The following is a 20,919-nucleotide window of genomic DNA, read 5'->3' on the forward strand; positions in this document are numbered from 1 at the left end:
AATACACAACACATCATAATATATAAACAATTATATATATAATTCATTATACAAATACTTAAAACAAACACTAATTTCCAAACTTTGCAGTGTCTTGTATAAATCCGCATGTGGGCAGCGTTTGCAGAAGTACATGTTAGTCGATAGGTGGCGCTATCTCATGATTAATCTCACTATATGGTAGCTAACCACAACAGTGTTTGTGATCTCAATTCCTTAGAGCAATGACAAGTGGGTGGTACTGTACCGGAGAACAAAAAAGATGAAGACATAATGCAACAACAACCCAAGGATGAATAAGCTATAAAAAAGCTCTTTTTTTCATCATATGTGCTTTGCTTGCACAGAATAAAGTTCAAAATGAGCATTAAAAACAACGGCAATTTACAGAACAGCTCGCGAGGGATGATTTAATTCAAGGACTTTTTGCATTTGCCTAAACAGAAATCAAATATTCACTTTTACTCACCGGAGTTCTCCAAGAACATAAAGCACGGTTCTCGAAATCAGCACGCGCTACGAGGACAACGCGTCTTTCGAGGAGTCAGCTTTTTTTGCGTGAAAACATAGCCTGATATTATTATAATTTTATTATTATTATTATTTTTTTTTTTAATGAATGGAAACTTGTTGTGGAGGACGCGTTGAGATAACGAATTTATTAAACGCGTCTATTCATTCAGAATATGAAGAATCAAACAGGATACTGTGAGACAACAGGCAGTGAGCGGTTCATGGTAAGTAGGTGACTTAGTACTTCTGTTTGACTCTAAGTGATATGAATCATGTGTTAGCTCAGTTATATTACATTATAACGACATCTAGAGTTATATATTAAATACAATTAATATGGGCGGTTTACGTTCGCAGATGAGTAACGTCAAAATGGGTCCCGTGTTCAAGGGTCACGCAGCGGCAGCGCACAAGGAGCGTCTCCCGCCCGAAGGCGCTGGCTCTTCAGCATATGATTCTCATGCAGCACCTTGGACAGGGTTCGCAAGCTCTTTCCCGACACCTCTCACCGACTCTCTCCTACGGTCAAAATACTCCAAAGAATCGTTAAACGGTTACCCCACTGAATACAGCCCCATCAAGTCCACCGGGACGAAAAGAGAAACGTTATTCGACACAGGACATTTGTGCAAAAAGTGCATCTCTCATTTCAACGTCTTCAAAAGGGAAGCGTTAAAGCAAGTAACTGACGAACGTCTTTCTACCAGAGTAAGTATATTTCTTGTATCATCTATTTGCATAGATTTAGAAACGATTATCATGCATTTTTTTGGGTGGTGTTTAGTGGACTGCTGCATGCATGTCCACCCCATCAGCCACAGTCTGTCTCATATTTCAATTACATATGAGGCGCATGCTTTTTTTTCCCTTCCCCTTAAACGAGTTTAAATCGATTAGCTTTTGCAGTTGGTCTGTGATTCATGTGACACTCGTCTAGCCTTGATTACACTAGAATATGGGGTATAATGGGTGGGATATGAAAACTCAGTTCCTACTGAGAACAATAAAGTAAATGGCACTATAATGTGATCAGCTGAGACAGAGATGCATTTGTGGATGGCATGTGTTTGGTGGTGGGGAAAAATAGGTTAGTGGACCATAGTTGATTTTTTTTTTTTTTTTTTTTAAATCTTTGGCTTTTTTCCCCATAATATTTGAGATGGGTTGAGAAATTACTTTAAGATAAAGTTAAAATGGGATTAGCAGGGGTATTATAATCAACTAAAACTAAAGCTAATATTAAAACCATAAAAATAAAAACAAATTTACTTGGAGAGAAAAAAAGTTTAGTTGAAATCAAATGAAATATAAAATAAATTTAATTTTATATTTGCCACACACACACACACACACACACACACACATAGACTTATCGGCTATAAATTACGAAGACACAACAAAACTTTAACTTATATTCAAATGAAATGGAAAGTATAAAAATGAAAACTGAATCAAAATATCAATTATGTCATTGATCCTAAAACAAAACTGGGAATTATTTATCAAGTCACCAAAAAATGTTGTGGTTTAAAAATCATGTTAAAAGATTTTAAATATATGTAATTATAAACACAGTTTGTCTGATATGTTCTGTTGAGTTCTGATTAGTTAACAGTCACCAAAAACATTTTTCTTCCTTTGCCTCAGGATCCCAAAGTCTTCATTCATCTTTATGAGAGCATGAAACCACCTGCTAGTACTGTAGAAGCCTGGGGCAACGCGGACGGACGCTGTGGCGTCTGCTCCACTCACTTTAGCCAGCTAAAGCAGGAGGCTATCCGCACGATCCTCACCCAGGACCGGGCCATATGGACTCCACCTTCCACTGCCAACATCACATCCACAAGCCTAGACTCAGGCTCACAAACGCTCCCCAGAACCTCAAGCCACCGATCTGTTGTCTCAGACCCCCATCAGAGGAAAAGCAATGCAGCACCAGATTACTGGATTAAAGGACGTCAACATTTGGAGGCCCTGTGGCCCTTGTCCTCATGCAAAGGAAACAATTCAATGTCTCAAAAGGTAGGCCAATTTTTGTATGGATTTATTGCTGTATGTATTGCTGTTGTTTACACTAACACTTCAGGTCTGAAGGGTTGGTTAAGCCAAAATTTAAATTTTTGTAATCATTTTCATGTCATTCTAACCTCATATTACTTTCTTACTTGTGTGGAATACAAAAGAAGATTTAAAGTGTTTTCATCCATAAAATTAAAAAAATTGTTGGGTTCAGTTTTGATTTGGACCCCATTGACTTCTTTAAATTATATTCATTTGTGTTGCACATGAAGAATTTTCATTTTTGGGTGAACTATCACTTTAATATAATACTAAGCATACATTACCTTTTAAAAGATTTTTTTTTGGTCAAGAAAGTAATACATTTATTCAGCAAGGACATTAATTTGATAAAACTGACTGTAAAGGCTTTTGGATTGTTACAAAAGATTTCTATTTCAAATTAATGTTGTTCTTTTGAAATCACTGTTCATCAAAGACTCTTTAAATAATGTTCAATGGTCTTCACAAAAAAGAATAAGCAGCACAAACTTTCAGAATTGATATTAATAAGAAATATTTCTTTATCATTAATTTGGCATATTAAATCGATTTCTGAATGATCATGTGACGCTGAAGACTGGAGTAATGGAAACTGAAAATTTCAGCTTTACCATCACAGTAACAAATTACATTTGAAAGAAAAGTAAAAAAATAAAAATAAAAATGCAATAATATTTCAAAATATTCATACTGTATTTATAATATAAAATAAAGGCAGCCTTGTTGAGCAGAAGACACTTATTTTAAAAACATGATGAAGTCTTATGGTATTTCCAAATAAATCTTGCAAAGAAAGAAGCACTATGCTGTTCATATTTTATGTCCAGTACATCATCCATGTGCATAATGTAAGAGTATAGAAATGAAATATGCATAGCTATGTCTGCTCACCAGGACACATGCATGTTGTCTTGTGATACACAAACCTCTAGTTGGCCTTGATTAGATCCAGAAGCAGATGATTCAGGACTTTTTCTGGTTAATGGTTAAACCCACATTTTATCAATGCCACAGAGAAGCCTGTCAGAAAAAAAGAAGCTTGATCAATATCGCTGTAATATTTAATGACCAGTGAAATATTCATACACAGCGCTCGTAAATACAGATGAAATGAGGACACATTATGGAAGTGAGGCAGAGAGTGAATGTCTCGGGCAGCTCCATCAGCACTCAGTACCAGGTCTTTATATGACGCTGACCGAGAGCATGATGGCAGACTGAGTCCATTAGCCCAGCTCCATTTCATTACACAAACATCCAAGGTGGACTCACTCAGTCCTTGAAGTGGAATAAAATAAAAAAAGATTAATGCATGGAGTAAAAGCAGAAGAGATGCATTTTGTAGGTTTGTATTTGAATCAGCAAACACAGATAAACATTGAAAGCGTAACGGCAACAAAAAAAAAGAAAGATGTGCACATAATTAAATCTTAGATTCTCTCTGGAGGACAGAGAAGTGAGAGAAAGAAAGCAGAGATGGAGAAGAAAATAACAGTAGAGCCAATATTGCCATCTCTGCCCAAGGGTTGCTCCCAGCGCTAATTGGCGATATATTCTGCCAATGAAGGGGAGCAAAGAGGGGGCTCCTATTTCGCATGGCTGGATTGAAGCATTGATGAGACATAAAGGCAGGGAGTGACTCTACATATACAGATAACTGCAGGCAAACAATGGTTTTCTTGAACAGAGGCAAAGAAATACAGTCTGAATATTCTTATTCTGCCGAGAAGAGGTTCGATTTTGGGCAGAAGGATGACTCGTCCTGTCACATAATGACACACATAATGAGACAGATATAAACAGGTTCATGACTTCATCTGCACATATGACTCAGCTTGTAGTGGCTTTCACTGATAATAGTGTCTGACTGCAGTGCATTAAACGCACTCATGTTCAGGGTGTAGTTCACACTGGCATATTTTTTAATCAATGTCAGAAAGACATTCAGTTAAAATACATCGAACTAAATAAACATATTGCGTGTCCAATTTAGTGTATCAAAGGAATAGTTCATCCAAAAAAATACACATTTTCTGAAACCCGAGGCCATGAAAAGATGTTAATAAATTTAGTTTCTTCAATGGAACAGAATTGGATAAATTTAGCATTATGTGACTTGCTCAACAGTTGGTCCTCTGCAGTGAATGGGTGCCGTCAGAATGAGAATCCAAACTGCTCTTAAAGCATCACAGTAATCCACATGACTTCATCTTGTGAAAATCTGTGTTTGTAATGAATCCATCAAAAAGATGTTTTTAACTTCAAACTACTGCTTCTAGTTTAAATGTGTGTTCTCTATCCATAATATTGCTTTCTCCACCGAAAAAGCTGGAGAGCATGCAGAGCAAGCACATTTACAATCAAAAACAGTTTATATCGCTGGATTTTGATGTTAGAGGATCCATTGGTAAGCAATTTATGTAATGCTACAATTCTCCAAATCTCTTCTGATGAAGAAACAAACTCTACATGTTGGATGGCCTGAGGGTCATTTTTTATTTGCGGGTCAACTATTCCTTTAATTACTGAGCTTGATAATATCAGTGAAGATCAATCTTTCTCAGTCCTCCCAGAGTCCTTTGCATGCAGGGAAGGTGAATGAAAAGGAGAATGTAACTACTACAGCACTATGCAACTATGGCGCCACACAGCCGACGCGTTCTTCCAGTATGTCCTCTCTGCTCCCTGCAGGAACTTCTGCTGCCTTGTCTTTCTTTGTCAGGTAAGAGGTGCTGACCAGAAAAGAAAAAAGGTGTGTGTTGTAGAAAAGAAAGGGATGATTTTGTAAGCTAAACTCAAATCACGGATCTTCCACAGGGCAGCGCAGAAGTTGAACGTCATGGTTAGAAGAGGAAGACACTTCTCAGAGAGCAGTGCTTCCCAACGCATGACAAACTTCAGTAGCCTTCTGCTGAAATCTCCTCCTCTAGCACCAGCACACATTTTTCAAGCTTCTAGTAAGAGCAAGGAAACATCTGGGATGGGAAAGGTATGTTTATCTATAAAATGATATATATAATATATATATATAAATGCTTACTTCAAATGTTAATTGATTAATGTTTGCTACCTAACACAACCTAAATATTTGGATGCTTTTATTATTACGTGATATTGTACTGTTAAATAATAGTAGTTGTTAATTCGCTTTTAAATTTGTAATAGACAGAATTTAGATTTTTGCCCTCAGTAAATTGGTTTATGTTTTGCTATTATGCAATAGTTGGTTTTATTACGTTTTCAGTTACTGACTGTAGAGATATGCATGACTGAGAAAGAGACTTAGAAATATGGGAGAGTAAAGGTTTGTAAGTTTAAACTAAAAGTTAAAACACACTGCAGGAAATAAAGAAATTGGAAGATATAAAGTCACATTATTAAATATTTGTCTGATTATGAGAGATAAGTTACTAATTGTGAGAAATAATGAGTAAGATGTCAGAATTACACTACCATGCAAATGTTTTGGGGTTGGTAAGATCTTTTTGATGGCTGGATTTATTTGATCAAAAAATGTAAGTTAGTAATATTGTGAAGTATTTTTACAATTTAAAGTATCTGTTTTTCTATTTTAATATATTATAAAAAAAAATTTCAAAGCTGCATTTTCCACAGCCATTACTCAATGTCTTCAGTTTCACATGATGCTGTAAATGCAATATTTATTATCAAACATTGTGCCACTTAGGCCATATATTTTTGATAAAAACCATGATACATTTTTAGGATAATTCAATGCATAGAAACATCAAAAGAAGATCATTTATTTGAAATATAAATATTTTGAAACATTTTTACTGTCACCTTTTGATCACTTCTTAGTTTCATGCATCTTTGCTTAATAAAAGTATTGATCTCTGTAAAAAATCTTACTGACCCCAAACTTTTTTTTTTTTTACAGTAGTCTCTGTTTTATTTCCTCAGTGGTGAATCACATTTTCCATAGTAAATAAATCTCTGTTCACATACTCCCTTATTTATTATTTAGTTAGTGGGATGAAGTGAGTATTTGACTGGTCATGTGATGTTAACATGCCCTCCATGTAAAATTAAACAGCTTTAATAAGCTACTGTTATGACTGGAGTCTCCCATCATTTAAAATGTTTCTTTGAGTACCATTTTCTGAATAAGGAAAAATGTTCCTTCCTTACATACCACGCCTCTGATCAGCTGATTTAGATGTCATTCAGTCTGTCCTTGAGATGTGGCTGCTTTCTAGCTGCCTCACAGTTTCTAGAAGCAGCTCATATACTGTAACCTCTGAATGGGATGTTAATGGCCTTCCCATTCCATCGCACCACCTCCTTGAGGAAGGGAAGTCAATTTAGTTTAATTGTAGCTCGCCTTTCCTTCACTCTCCACGGTTCACACTGATGGGACTCGTCTTGAGTTTCAAATTATATCGCTCTCAGGGTAGCACCTGGTAGCTAGATCGCACTCAGCACTGCACATCCAGCAACTGTAGCAGAGATAATGGATCCTTAAATAATTCATTTGGTGTAAATATGATTTGACAGACTCAGGACAGAGAAGATAATATCACTGGACAAATGCATTAGATATCAGACAAAGCATTAACACTAAACCCGGTTTAGATGTGTGTTCAGTGACATCATGCTTATAGAAAGTGGGATATTTTAAGTTTTCAATATTACCGCTATGGTTTTAGTTACAGGAACATGTTTTGTTGCAGGAAAAGTCTGGTATCCTGCAATATATACCATATAGGTAGCATTAAATCATAAAACATTCCCCATCTTTATTATCACCACTGCATTAGCAGAGATTCCAATGTTGACCACAGCATTTCCCATCCTCTAATGTAAGACTTAGCTAACCCCTAAGCTAAAATACATAATAATAATGTAAATAAATAAACATGAGGTTTCAATATAATTTAACCTTATATTTGGAGCAAGCAATACATTTAAAAATGTATATGTAATATCCAATAAGTATATTGTTTTGGGATTGTTCCCCCCATTCTAGGTCAAAGTGATGCTGCGGGTATGTTCAGTTCCAGTGTCTGACCCATCTCAGTCCTACTCTTTCAAACTGGACATGCAAAAGAAACAGATCACAGTGCTGAATGTACCCACCTTCAACCCTCAGAGACAGACTGCTGGAACTACAGTCTCCTCAAAGACCTTCACCTTTGATGCTGCCTTTGGCCCTGAATCAACCCAGGTCAGGGTCACTGCTTTGTTATTTCTGTCTGATGATTTGAAACTGATATGTCTACTGTGTGGAGCCCATCTAAGTCATAATATCCAAACATCTGCAGCACTCTCAGATTTTGTCGCTTGAGTGCAGATATCCAATATCTGGATATTCTTATCCAGTACAATCAACTGAGATGTGTTAGATGCACATTTGGATAAATAATTGCACATCCTAAGAGACATAATCCATGTGAAAGGAAATTGTTCATGTAATTTATGTACAGATGACAAATTATGAAATAGTGTTGTCATATAAAAAAAGAGAGAAAAAAAACAAGCTGAAGTATTATTTTTCAGGCAGAAGTTTGTGAGAACAGCTTGTGTGAAGTGCTGCAGTGTGTGCTTGCAGGAGCTGATGGTTGTATCCTAAGCTTTGGACAAACCAATGTGGGTAAGTGAGTGATATTAAAATCTTTCTTTAAACCTTAAAAGCATGACATATGAAATAAAGGTCAGGTATTTCAATTTTTTTAATGGAATGTTTTACCGAACAAAATTTAAGTGAAAATCTTGAATTTGTGTTTTATGTTTTGTATCACATTTGATAAGTCAGACATTTTATGGCTCATATATTATGATGCAGTGAGAATATGGTGCTCACACTTAAAAAAGAAAAATGGAATAACACCTCAATTTTATTTAGGACATTAACATGCAATTAGGTGCTTTTATTTATATGGCCAAAAAACTAGATGAAATTCTGATAGCTTGTAACGTAAATCCATTAGATTTGTATAATAGACTACTTCCATAAAATCCAATATCAGCTCTATCTTCTTCAATAATATCTCGTTGAATGATTTATGATGGGATGCCTAGTTTTCTGCCTAGTTTTAATTGTAGAATTGTTTTATTTACCAAAAAAGCTAAATGCAACTATTTTTGTAGTTGAAAAATAATATCTTTCAAGTACAACTTTATATATCACACAGTATATGTTAATATCTAGCAATATTATATTAAATCTAACAATTGTAAACCTTATTTCTCATATTTGCATCTTCATGAAGCACAGTATGACCTGCTGCAGCATGACTTAACTAATTTTAAACTTCATCTCACAATTATCTTTTCATTTTTTACTCTGAGGCAAACAGGCTTCCGTAGCTCTGCGTCCAGTGGTGCTGACACAAAAGGTTCAGATTCACATATTTTTTAGCACTGTGTGTGGCTTGTGGAGCCTCTCAATGAATGTGGATTAAACGCAGAGGCAGCACATCACAGGTCATTTACCTTTAAGGTTATTAATTGTTATCCACCCTAAATCATGACAACAGTCTCTACATAGCATTTGGAGTATGACATCATTCTCTATTAGCTAGATTGAATTACCCGCTCTCCGTGTTGGCCCTTGGCTCCCAGCCAGACATCATAAATCTTTTAAACCGGCCCATGCTTGACTGCCAGTAAAGTGCTTTACATTTAATCGGTCGTGACATTGCCACAATGCATTTTACACCCCAGTTTGTAAAGTCATTCACCACGTATTTAAGCATATTTCAGTCTGTGGATTTTTGTCATTCTGCAAAACCCTTATGAGGGGATTTTCCACCTAATGATGATCTGTTATAAAAAGTGGCTTTTCTCCCTTTCTTTCTTTTTTCTAACAGGAATGTCTTACACAATGATTGGGCATGATGGTTGCACTCAAAGCCTTGGAGTCATTCCATGTGCTATATCTTGGCTTTTCAAGCTTATTACCAGGAAGAAAGACAAGACATGGGCGAACATCTCAGTTTCTGTGTCAGCTGTAGAGGTCTGTGGGGAAAACAATGGCATCAGGGATTTACTGGCTGATGTTGACATGGGCAACTGCAAGGAGACCTATCCACCAGATGCTTACCTCAAAGAGGACCCCGTCTGTGGAGTACAAGCAAGTGTTGAACACACTTCCTTTGTTTCAATTTCTAGACATTAATTTATTTTTTATTTCCATTTATCTGTCAGCACTTTGTGCTTATTGGCCTCAAATGCATTGAAAATTTTCCTATAATATAGTTAGATGATGCAAAACATGAATTTTAATTCAAGCATATGCAGCATTCATGTAGCATTTAAAGAAATATTCCAGGTACAGTACAAGTTAAGCACAATCCCCAGCAATTGTATAATTTTGGCATAATTAATCATTAAAAAATAATAATAATGGCATAATGTTGATGACCTTATCCATTTTCATAATTTTTATAATTATTGTAAGGTTTATTGTGGTCAGTTGTCATGTCATTTGAAAAGTGATATGTAATTCAGAATAGGTAAAAAAAAATTACACATATTGTCTGAATTTATGGCTATACTAAACAAAGATTATTTTAATGTTTGTGGATTGCTTTATTCACTGAAGTCCCTCAATGTAACCCTAATTTTTGCTTTTTATAAAGAAAAGGATAGTTAAATGCAAATTATTTTTGTAGTAATTTAATCAACATGATGCCACAAATGTTGTTGATTGAGCTAAACGTAAACAGAACACGGAATATTCCTTAAAACAACATTTCGCATTACATTTATAACCCTTTGCATGGCATATTATCAATATTCATGAGTAATCAATAGTAATTAAATATATACTCATTGATATGTTAATTGAGACATTCCCATTTACTTGAGAGTTTCATTATTGGATTTTGTTATCTTGATCACAGCTCTGCAACCACAGTGTACTAAATGCTCCAACTCCAGAAAGAGCAGCTTTCCTACTAGATGCAGCTCTTGCATCTCGCAGTGGGATGGTGGACAGTGGAGGGAGACCACCACATTGCTGTCACATGTTCTACACCCTGCATGTTCGCCAACAGCACATAGGAACCAGCGCCAAATCTGGGAGTGAGTTCAGTTGCCTTTTAATCACTCTTATATAGAGATGTATATGAGCAAATTCTCAGTACAGATTTTCAAATAAACAAAGGCCTATTAGATGACATTTCTCACACACTATGATCCAGGAAAGTGACATTTCATTCTTGTATCTGTTTTTAGCATATTAAAAAAGACTCTTTTGCATATATGACATGACCGTTTTCTTAAAATTGTTTGTTTCTTTATTATTATTCTTGAAATTGCTGGCGTTATTAAAATATATACTTTCCTCAGTGAATGTGGATCAAAGCAAGCTGAGCCTGATCGATTTAGGGAGCTGTGTGGGGGAGAGGGAAGGAAGCAACTGTGGAGTCTGCCTCGCTGAGCTTGGAAACTTTATCGCAGCCAATCTCAACAGACATAATCAGGTCCCTATTAGGTATGACTTTGTATGTCTTGATTATGAAAATAGAAAAATGACTTATAGTTAATGAACTGTTTCCCTCAAAAATAAAAATTACTCCATGATTCACTCACCCTCAGGCAATCTTAGGTTTGTGTGACTTTCTTCTTTCAGGCTTTATAATGGCAGTGAATAGTGGTCAAGTTTATTTTAGAAAAATAAAGAGCTTAAAGTTGCAGTCTGTAACTTTAGGCGCTCCAGCAGTTAATTAACAGAACTGTGTGCATCTTGCGGAAGAACATTGTAGCCGGATCTACTTCTTTCTGTTTATGTCTATGAGGAAATACGCAGGTACTAGGCTACTTTGCAGTGGTCCATCAGAACCAATCTAAAATATTCTGAGCATAAACGCGTATTAGTGATTCAGGACCACTGTTGGGAACGTTACTTTAAAAAACTAATTAGATATATTTACTCACTTCTTGTTCCAAAAAGTAACTGAGTTAGTAACTGAATTACTTTATAATAAAAGTAACTCGTTACCAGGGAAAGTAACTATTTGCGTTACTGTAAAAAAAAAAAAAAAAAAGTTGCTATACGTCAAAGATTTTTTTTTTTTTTGCAGTTTTCACAAGTCAGTTGAAATGAGTAGAACAGCTGGTGTTCGTACGTTTGGCCACTAGCTTTGTATATATGCCTGTGTCACACACATTACATGCACGTTCTTGCCTTTGACCACAATGAATTTGAAGTAGTGCTTATATCTCCACCTTGAAAATGCTAACTTTTCATCGGATTGCTCCTGACTCACCATCTCTGCTGCTGCTGCAAATCTCTGTTTAGCTGTTGTGTGCGTTTGGCGGCGCTGGTGCATGTGCCGGTGTCCTGACATTTTATCCTACCCTGTCAGATTTTCCTACGCGGGTTTACTGCGCACGCGCACATCAATATCGCGTCCTTTGTCTCATGCTAAACAACGATATTTAATGTATCTGCATTACTGTAAGGGTAGGTTTAGGGCTGGGGTAGGTGTAGACTTTAATAAAAACGCAATCTAATTGGTAGAAAATAATATTTATTGTTGGTTTCCTGTAACTGTATCCCTTTTAGCTACAACCGCGAATATAACACATAATTACTGTATTTGCAGTACTGTAAGGGTATGATTAGGGTTGTGGTAGGTGTAGACGTTAATAAACCATAACTTTACAGTAGAATTTTCGTTGTGGAATTGTACTACCCACTGTTTTGGTGGGAGGTAGGAAAATCTGACAGCGTAGGACAAATCGACAGAACACCGGCATGATTGTAAAAACACTGGCTCTGATTGGCTACCATGAAACACATGAATCTGCCGTAGCCAATCATAATCGCTTATCTCATTATCAATTAACCCACCTCCTCACTCGCTGTGTGAGCCAGGGGTGCGTTCGGATTGCATAACTTAGTTTATTAAATCAATTCATAGTAACGCACCACATTTAACGTCCAGTAATTTTAACGGCGTTGTAACGACGGGAAAAGTAATTAGTTAGATTATCCCGTTACTGAAAAAATAACGTCGATACCTAACGCCGTTCTTTTAAACGGCGTTATTCCAAACACTGTTCAGGACAAGCCAAAAACATGGTTTGGAAAATGAATTCATGGTGTACTCACTTATTAAATACATTTAGTACATTTTGAACACAAAAAAGTTACCGAATGCAGCTTTAAAAAACCAGTCTTCTCTGAGCTTTTTAATTTCCAACATCAAATCCTTGTCTTGTACTTCTAATTCGTGACCAGTATTTAGTTTTGCGCTATGCCTACATCCTGCATTCACACAGTCACATGTACAACAGTTAGAGTTATGCTAGAGTTTACGGTTTATAAAGTTTTAAATATGGATTTTTGTAATGCATCGATTCTGCTCAGAAGGCCTTTTTTTTTTACCCTGCCAGAGCCATGTGGATTACTTTAATGATGGATGAATGCACTTATTTAATTTTTTCCACTATTCACCGCCATTATAAAGCTTTCAAGAGCCAGGTCATTTATATATATATATATATATATATATATATATATATATATATATATATATCTCAGATTGTATTTGTTTGAAAGAAGAAAGTCATATACACCTAGGATAGATTGTGGGAGAGTAATCATTGGGTACATTTCATTTTCGGGTGAATTATCCCTTTAAGTTAAGTAATTAAGTCAATAATCGATAAGTGATCATTTCTTCATTACAGGGGAAGTAAATTAGCCATGCTTTTGCAAGACTCTCTGAGCAATGTCAACTGCTCCACCACAATTATTGCCCATATATCCACCTTGTCTGAGGACCTTACAGAAAGTCTTTGTACGATGCAGACTGTGACTCGAATGCGAAGACAGAAAAAGAAGATAAGGGTATGCTTATAGACATGTTCTCCAGTTTTCAGGTTCTGTTAATTCAGGCCATGATTTACTTTTTATTTAAATTGTTTTATATATCTCATATGAGTTGTAAAATTTACTTTTTTTAAATGATGGACATGTTAACCAGTTTTCAAGTGCTGTGGATTTAGACTAAGTTTTTTATTTTTGCATTTGTTTTTCAGAAATCTTCCTCAAGCTCGCCTGGAGGAAGAAGCTTAGGCAGTGAGAGGAAATTTAATACTTCCACCAAGCTGAGATTTCAATCTACGGGAACACTGGATCAAGATCTCTCCTCTCCTGGTTTCTCTAGTGATCCAGTATTTTACCCTGGGAGTGATAAGTCTTGTGATACCATTATCTCTATGGATCCTTCTGGCCTCCTAGATAAAGAGGTTACAAATAGAAGCAGAGAGGTTTTGCCTATAATTCCATCCTTACTCAAGAGCAAACTGGAGTCCAAGAAGCTCTCGCTGATGAAGTTTTGTGAAATCTCTCCACCAATTGCCAATCGCATGAAGCAGATATCAAAAGAAAAGACTAAGGAAGAGGCCACACCAACAACTTTGCAAGATAAATCAGATTTTGAGTGCCTGAAGTGCAACACATTTGCAGAACTCCAGAATCGACTGGGAAACATAGACGGAACAGAGTTGGATCCATGCAAAGATCAGCAAGTGAACACTATGAGCAAATCACCTCACTTGAGCCAAACCAAAAAGAAATCCAGTTCATTGGACATTCAAGCATTAAACAACAGAGAACTCAATAGTACCAGACAAGGAAACTCCACCAAAACATTTGCGATAATTCACAATGGTGAAGAAACCACCAATTCACCCAATATTCAGCCACAGCTAGATGTTGTCAAACCGAGTGATTCCATGCTGTCTAGCAAATCTAAGCTTCATTCTAAAATAATGAATATGATGCCCACTGCACTATCTTTGAAATTGGAAGACCAAGGTAAAATGAGAGTATCGGAGAATTCCACAATGCAATCGGAGACAAGAATATCTCCCATCGGCAAGAGTTCTCCGAGGTCCACCTCGTCCTCTTCTTTTTCATCATCCCTGTCTTCCAGTTTGAGCTCCCCACCGGCTGTTTCTGCCCCTTTAAATGGAGACATTCCACATTGTACAGGAAAAAAACAACGAGAGATGAGGGCCACCATCACTGTGACCGTTCAGAAGCCACTGGATCTTAATGGACACGATGAGCTTGTGTACACCGTGGTTGAGGAGGTAACAATAAATGGGGCCACCGAGCAAGGAAAGGCACAAATATTAAGTATTCATGAGTCGCAATCTCTCCAGGCTTTAACACCAGGAAGTCAGTCTGTGAGGATTATCGGCAGCGTAGGTGAAGAGCAAACAGAAAGTTTTTATAGTTCCAACTCTGATGCACAAACTTCAGAGCATGAAGCCTCCACGGACCCATCAAATGCAGCTATTAAACACCCAAAAATCAATGCACATATTGACAAGGCAGGCGGCTTCATTGATTCAAAAAACCTTCAGCAGCATGATACTTGGTCTGAAGTGCCTCTGACTGAAGATGTGAAAGAGATACCTAAAGGAGCCATGGTTAAACTTAACCCTCCCTGTGAGGTCTCTGCGTCCAGAAAATATGCTTGTGAAATTAAACCTGAGGAGAGCTGGTTGTGCCAAAACAACAAGAAAGACGGTAAGGATGTCCCTCACATGAAAATAGAACAAATGAACCCACAGTGTCCAAGAGAAACTCCAGAGAAGAAACAATATACAAAGAAAGATGGCCCTGTAGAATGGACCAAAGACAACATGCCACCAACATCAACAAACAGTCCCAATCTCAAAAGAAAAGAGACGAAAGAAGAATTTGGAAAAGCCAGAAGTGCAACGATAAACATGGCTACTGAAACTACGACCAATACTAAATCTCATTTCGAGGAGAGTAGCAAGTTGTTTAATGCCAAACTGAAAGCATTATCTGGTCGGAGCCAAACATGGGATCACAGTATGAGTGGACGCTCAACAGGAAGCGTTGAAGGTAATTCTAGCTCAAGACTTAAAAGCAAGTTCCTTGAAGAGACTGCTTTCATCGATATGGCTCCGAAAGGCCTTTTAGATAAAGATTATATTTCAGCACAACCCAGCCCGCTAGGTTTTAAAGAAGACTTCGAGGACTTTGTAAGGTGTCGAGCTAGTCAGAGTCTCGGGAGGGTTCCACAGTTCTTCCCCATGCAGGATGCCAACGATCCAACCCGGCCATCGAAAAACGGCCACTCTAAGACAAGCACCATTAATAAATTCATGCCCAGTTCAAAGGTCCACAAGATGCCAAACTTGTCTCCTAAACCCACTAGAAACTCGATCAACCGGAGCTCAAGCTTTTCTCCTAACGGAACACATGTCAGACAGAGCTCCTGGTCAACACACTCCCTATCCCGAAGTCAAGACAACGGCAGTTTGATGTCCCCCGGTGCAGTCCGGAAAGGAAGAGTTGAGCTTTTAAGAAGCAGTAGAGATTCTCTTTCTGCTTTTAGTCAAGGTGGGTCTGATTTAGATGAATGTGAGGAACTGGGGACGATGAAACCTTTTGTTCACACATTGCCATCGCCGTATAGCCGGATCACAGCTCCCCGGACCCCACACCACTGCAGCGGCCATGCCAGCGATACCACTAGTATTCTGAGTGGAGAGATGCCTCCTGCCATGTGTAAAACAGCTTTACTCTATAACAGGAGCAGTATGGTCAGTAGCGGCTATGAAAGCATGCTGAGAGACAGTGAAGCTACAATCAGCAGCAGTTCAACGCACAACTCCATCAGCGATCAGAGCTGCTCGCTCGGTGCTGCTAAAGGCATGAGAAGTAACAAGAAAAGAACCAACATAGGTACGGAATTTATTTTTACATCAATGCATTCCGGCATAAAATCAAACAATATGGTCTTCACCTGTCTTTGTCCACAGGGTCCAGTCTAAGACATCCATCTCAAGAAAACCTCCTGTCTCTGAAGAGATCCGTCAGTGGGCCCAAAACGCACCGGGTGGATCGGAGTGGTTCTGACTCTTATGAAATTAAAGTCTATGAGATTGATAATGTAAATGGCGTACAGAAGAGAGGTGGGGCAGGGAACAAGGTGAGGTTCAAAATGTGTCAATGAAAAAAAAAGTGTCTGTCTGCTTTGTATTTCATTCACAAACTGCTGTCGTTGTATGGTCCAGTAAATTGGTAGTGCTTCATTCAACTCGTACAGTTTTCTGAATTGCTTACAGACACAAAAATCTTGACTCGCAACACTGTTTTCTAGAAGTAAAGGCTGGGATATCCTACCTGACTTTTGCCTAGATTTGTACCCAATTTGCAGTCCGTAGGAGAGCATTAGTTGGCAAAAGTCAAAGCAGTCAGAATTTTAGGCGCAAGTTTGTATTTATAATGACCTGTAAATGCTGAAATCTGCTGTGATTAAATGTTGTGTAATGTATTCCAGCCTTAAGAAAGCTTCAAACGCTCATTTCTTTCTTTTTTACTCTGACTAGAAACAATACACTGATTCAGAACAAATGTGATTTTACATTTTATATACATTCTATTTTTTCCATTACTGAAAAATATGCAATTCTTTGTTGAATATTTAGGAAATATTTGTCATTATTTTGTTTTTCAAATGTGTAATTCACTGTTTTTGTTTTCATTCAAAAATTACTTTGCGTATTCCTTCAATAATGTATTGTAAACATTGAGGAAATTTTGACAATGTAGTAAAAACACTTTTCCTCAAATGGTGCTTAATTTCATTCAAAGGATATTGTTATCACAAAACCAAAACTGAATGTTCAGGAATGTATTTTTTGTTGTTGTTGTTGTTGGTTTGTTTGTTTTTCTGTTCTGTTCTGTTCTGTTCTTATTTTTCACTTTAATTTATATAGTAGGCTAGTCTTATTTTATAAAGTTTACAATGTATAGTTGCACATTCATTGTAGTAAGCGGTCGTGGTCATATATTTTAAATAAATTTCACAGTGTGTAATTCAGTGTATCTGTGTATTTGATGGCTTTTATGGGTCAAGATAGCTGAAAACTGTTTCTGATATTAAATTGGTAAAAAGTGTTAAAATATAATTTTAACACTTTAATATAAAACCCTGTGGTGTAATAGTAGGCCAAATGCTTATCTCAGCTCACTCACATTTTATATGGAGGCAAACTTACTTTTTGTCATCCACGTTTTCAGGGTATAGTCCTCTTTAGTGCAAAGCTGAAATTCTTGGAGCATCGACAGCAGCGGATAGCAGAGGTGAGACTCAGGTATAATGCGCTCAGACGAGAGTTGGAACAGGCCAAGCATCATCTGATGTTGGACCCTGGAAAATGGACCCGTAAATGTAAGGGTTAACATGTTTGCTTATGTATATCAAGTAAATTTAAGCACTGCAGTAAACTGTAGGGTTGTTTATGGTTCTGCTTACTGTGTTTTATCATTCATTATGATACTATTTGTTTGATGTGTTTTGCAGTTGACTTATGGCAAACATTTGAGGTAGACTCCCTGGAGCACTTAGAGGCTTTGGAGCAAGTCACTCAACGGCTAGAGCGTCATGTTAACCTCTGCAAAGCACATGTCTTGATGGTCACCAGCTTTGACGTTAAACCCAAGTGCAGAAAAATACGGCATCGGCCCACGATAGATCATACAGCGTTCGCAGGAATGTAGCATGCCACGATTTTACATGACCACTTTTACCTGTTATGCAAAATATTAAATGATTTGCGTGCAAATATACGGAGCAACTACGGGGACATAGTGATGGAAAAAATTAGAACTAAAAATATAAAAAATAGTTTTTACTTCCACATCATTTTATTTCCATTGCAAAGGTTTTGTGAGCGAAACTCGGGAGAACGCAAAAACATTGAAATAAATGTTTTTTCTTTCTTCTCGTTTTATTTGTCTTCATGTCCCTTGAGGAGCTCCGTAGAAATCCTCTAACCATCTCAAAATTATCACATTTATAAGAAAGCTTCTAGTGATGCTGTGCAGTCTCTACTTGAAATCTAATTTGCTGCCAGTGTTTGTGCTGTTAGCTTTAGCACAGAGAAAGTCAGAACAACACATTAGGCTGCAGACTGCTGTCTGAAATTATAAACCTATGGGTTTTTTTTTTTTTTACTGTTCATATGTTAATTCTTGGTAGTCAGGGTTTAGGATTTCCAATTGCACATTTGCAAATCCTGTGTTAACTTTCATACTGGCATATTTACTAGGTCAACAACATTTTAACAGTGTATCTTACAGCATGCAATGAGCATGTGACCTGTAAAGTAACTGCTTGTCCATCTGTAAAAATGTTCAACATTTTAATCTGTTTCATTCTCGATTATTTTTTTGTTTACGATGTGCTATTGCTCTAGCACCTTATTGTTTCACACAGTAGGCTATATTAGGCCTACTTTTGGGATTCATTTTACAAGTTTAAACATAGTAACCCATTCCTTTTCAAAATTACTAGTGTGAAATAAAAAAAAATGCATACGCCAAGTTTAAAAGTGGCCTTCATTTGAATATAAAATTACCTTAATAAAAGCAACTTTTATTTAAAGTTATAGTTACTTTCAAGGTTGTAAAACGCTGTAAAGAAGTCATTTTTGACACCCAATGCATTTTTTTTTTTTTTTTTTGCATGAAACGGGAATAATTTGCAAGCCACGTTTATTGTAAATGCCTTTTATCCTTATTGTGTATGTGCTAATAAAAGGTTGTTATTCGCTTTATTGGTTTTTATTTAAATTAAGCCACGTTTTTATTGAAATTGTATTAATTTATTTACATAATACCCACTGTAATCATCGAATAAGAAACATGGCATGATTTTCTTAAAAAATAATTAACAGACACTTAAAACTGTGGTTTGTGTTTTTCACGGAGGATTGCTTAAACATTCAGACATATTGCAATGAGACAACTGATTGGCTCACTGCGCTGTCAAAACATATTACCTGGCTGTGATGAATGGCAGAGTTCACTCAGATGGTACAATATAATAAAAACTTCCCTATTATGAAGTCAGACACAGCACAGACATGCAGCAGCTCACCATAACGACTCCATGTTTCAAGGGCTGCGTTTACTTTCTACTCCAGTTACTGCTCACAGCTGTAATGTCAGCACATAGTTTATTTATATTTTGGAAAAAGAGTTCTGAAAATATTTTGAATAGCTTTGTATATGACGCTGATGGATTACTGAAACTGAGCACAATACTTTTTCTTTATACCGGCTTTTTCCTATTGTTGATGATGAGTAGGCTAATTTAATTTATAATTGAAGGAAACATTCAGAGAGTTCATTTCTTCTAACATTATTGTATATGGTTTGGTTTTTGCAAAGTTGACGAAGACTATTTAGTGATCAATTTAAAATGCAAGTAGTTTAAGGTAGGTTATAAAAACACAGGCCTAGCCTTATAGGCTACAAGACTAAATATTGCAGTATCATAGGCTATATAATATATAGGCCTAGTGTATTTACTATAATATTTTTATGCAGTTATATTAATCATACATTCCTTGGGTAAATAAAAACTGACATTTGAAAGGAATTCGTGTATTATAAAACGAACATGCTACAATTTATGTCGAATTTGATGTTTCTCCAAACACATTTCCAATGTCAGTGCCCCACTTGAACCGATGGGTGGCACTAAACGCCCAGCGAGCCCGAAACCTTTGAAAGAAACGCCCCGTTTGGATCGTAAACAACTGCACAGATGCAGAGACAGGCAGGGCATCGAAAACTGATTTCAGATCAGTGTGTGTTCGACAGAGAGGTGTCTGGGGTCTCTGCTTGAGCAGCACTGGGAACAGATATGAACGCTGCGCGTGCACGCGTTTACAGATGCGGAACATTGTAACATCAATACAGAAACTAAACGTAAGTACAACAGGGATATTTCAATGAGCCGCGTGTCTGTGTTTCGTCTTGAAATGGTTCTGATGAAAATAAAACAGTGAAAAGGGGCAAGAGGCTGTGAAATGGATACGGGGCACTAAAGCACGCGCCCTTTTCACCATTTTCAATGATGTGTAGGCTTTTTGGGTGCAAGCCAGGTAGACTATAGTCTATATGTATGCTAAACTAGATTTTTAGGAGAAGTAAGGTATATATAAATGTACCAAAATGACCAATTCACCTAATGATGTTGAGCTTCTAAGCCGTTTGTATTTACATTTAGTCATTTAGCAGACTCATGAATCCATAATTGTGTATCATTAAGCTACGAGTTTCAAAGTTGGCCAAAAAGTGGCAGAGAACACATAACTTTTCTTTTCTTTTCTTTTCTTAAAAAAAATGGGTTCAGATTTAGTATATTATTTAATTAAATTGTTCCTATGGCATGTGAAAACCTGACTGCTGTTAAACAAACATGTCCTGACATCTAACTTAACTGCTCTAATCACTAATCACTTCTAATCACTTTGCCTGTCAAATTAATGTAAAAAATGTTAATTCATGGTATAGTGCACTCTAAT

General features: G+C 36.8%; 2 protein-coding genes across 2 annotated transcripts in view; both read left to right on the forward strand.

The window, feature by feature from the left end:
- Positions 1 to 640: 640 nt before the first annotated feature.
- On the forward strand, positions 641 to 18,195 carry LOC113120836 (kinesin-like protein KIF26B). The gene is made up of 15 exons (XM_026290928.1): positions 641 to 737; positions 871 to 1,221; positions 2,161 to 2,535; positions 5,139 to 5,296; positions 5,392 to 5,563; positions 7,565 to 7,762; positions 8,095 to 8,188; positions 9,408 to 9,670; positions 10,443 to 10,623; positions 10,891 to 11,035; positions 13,240 to 13,399; positions 13,591 to 16,282; positions 16,360 to 16,529; positions 17,624 to 17,774; positions 17,907 to 18,195. Exons 1-15 carry the CDS (start codon positions 687 to 689, stop codon positions 18,101 to 18,103), a joined length of 5,358 nt encoding a protein of 1,785 aa, XP_026146713.1. The 5' UTR covers positions 641 to 686; the 3' UTR covers positions 18,104 to 18,195.
- A 1,941-nt stretch (positions 18,196 to 20,136) lies between these two features.
- Positions 20,137 to 20,919, forward strand: part of LOC113120826 (consortin-like) — an 8,792-nt gene continuing 8,009 nt past the window's right edge. Inside the window, exon 1 of the mRNA XM_026290904.1 lies at positions 20,137 to 20,320. The gene's annotated coding sequence lies outside the window, so the exon portion shown is untranslated. The remainder of the gene's footprint in view (positions 20,321 to 20,919) is intronic.

The sequence above is a fragment of the Carassius auratus genome, chromosome 20, assembly GCF_003368295.1.
Source record: "Carassius auratus strain Wakin chromosome 20, ASM336829v1, whole genome shotgun sequence".
NCBI lineage: Eukaryota > Metazoa > Chordata > Actinopteri > Cypriniformes > Cyprinidae > Carassius > Carassius auratus.

What these genes read in the sequence shown, in the direction of transcription:
- LOC113120836 (XM_026290928.1), top strand. Translation starts at nt 687, where the DNA reads ATGAAGAATCAAACAGGATACTGTGAGACAACAGGCAGTGAGCGGTTC. An exon ending in AACCAGCGCCAAATCTGGGA is followed by an intron (nt 10,624 to 10,890) that starts GTGAGTTCAGTT and finishes TACTTTCCTCAG; the next exon opens with TGAATGTGGATCAAAGCAAG. An exon ending in GAGGTGGGGCAGGGAACAAG is followed by an intron (nt 16,530 to 17,623) that starts GTGAGGTTCAAA and finishes CCACGTTTTCAG; the next exon opens with GGTATAGTCCTCTTTAGTGC.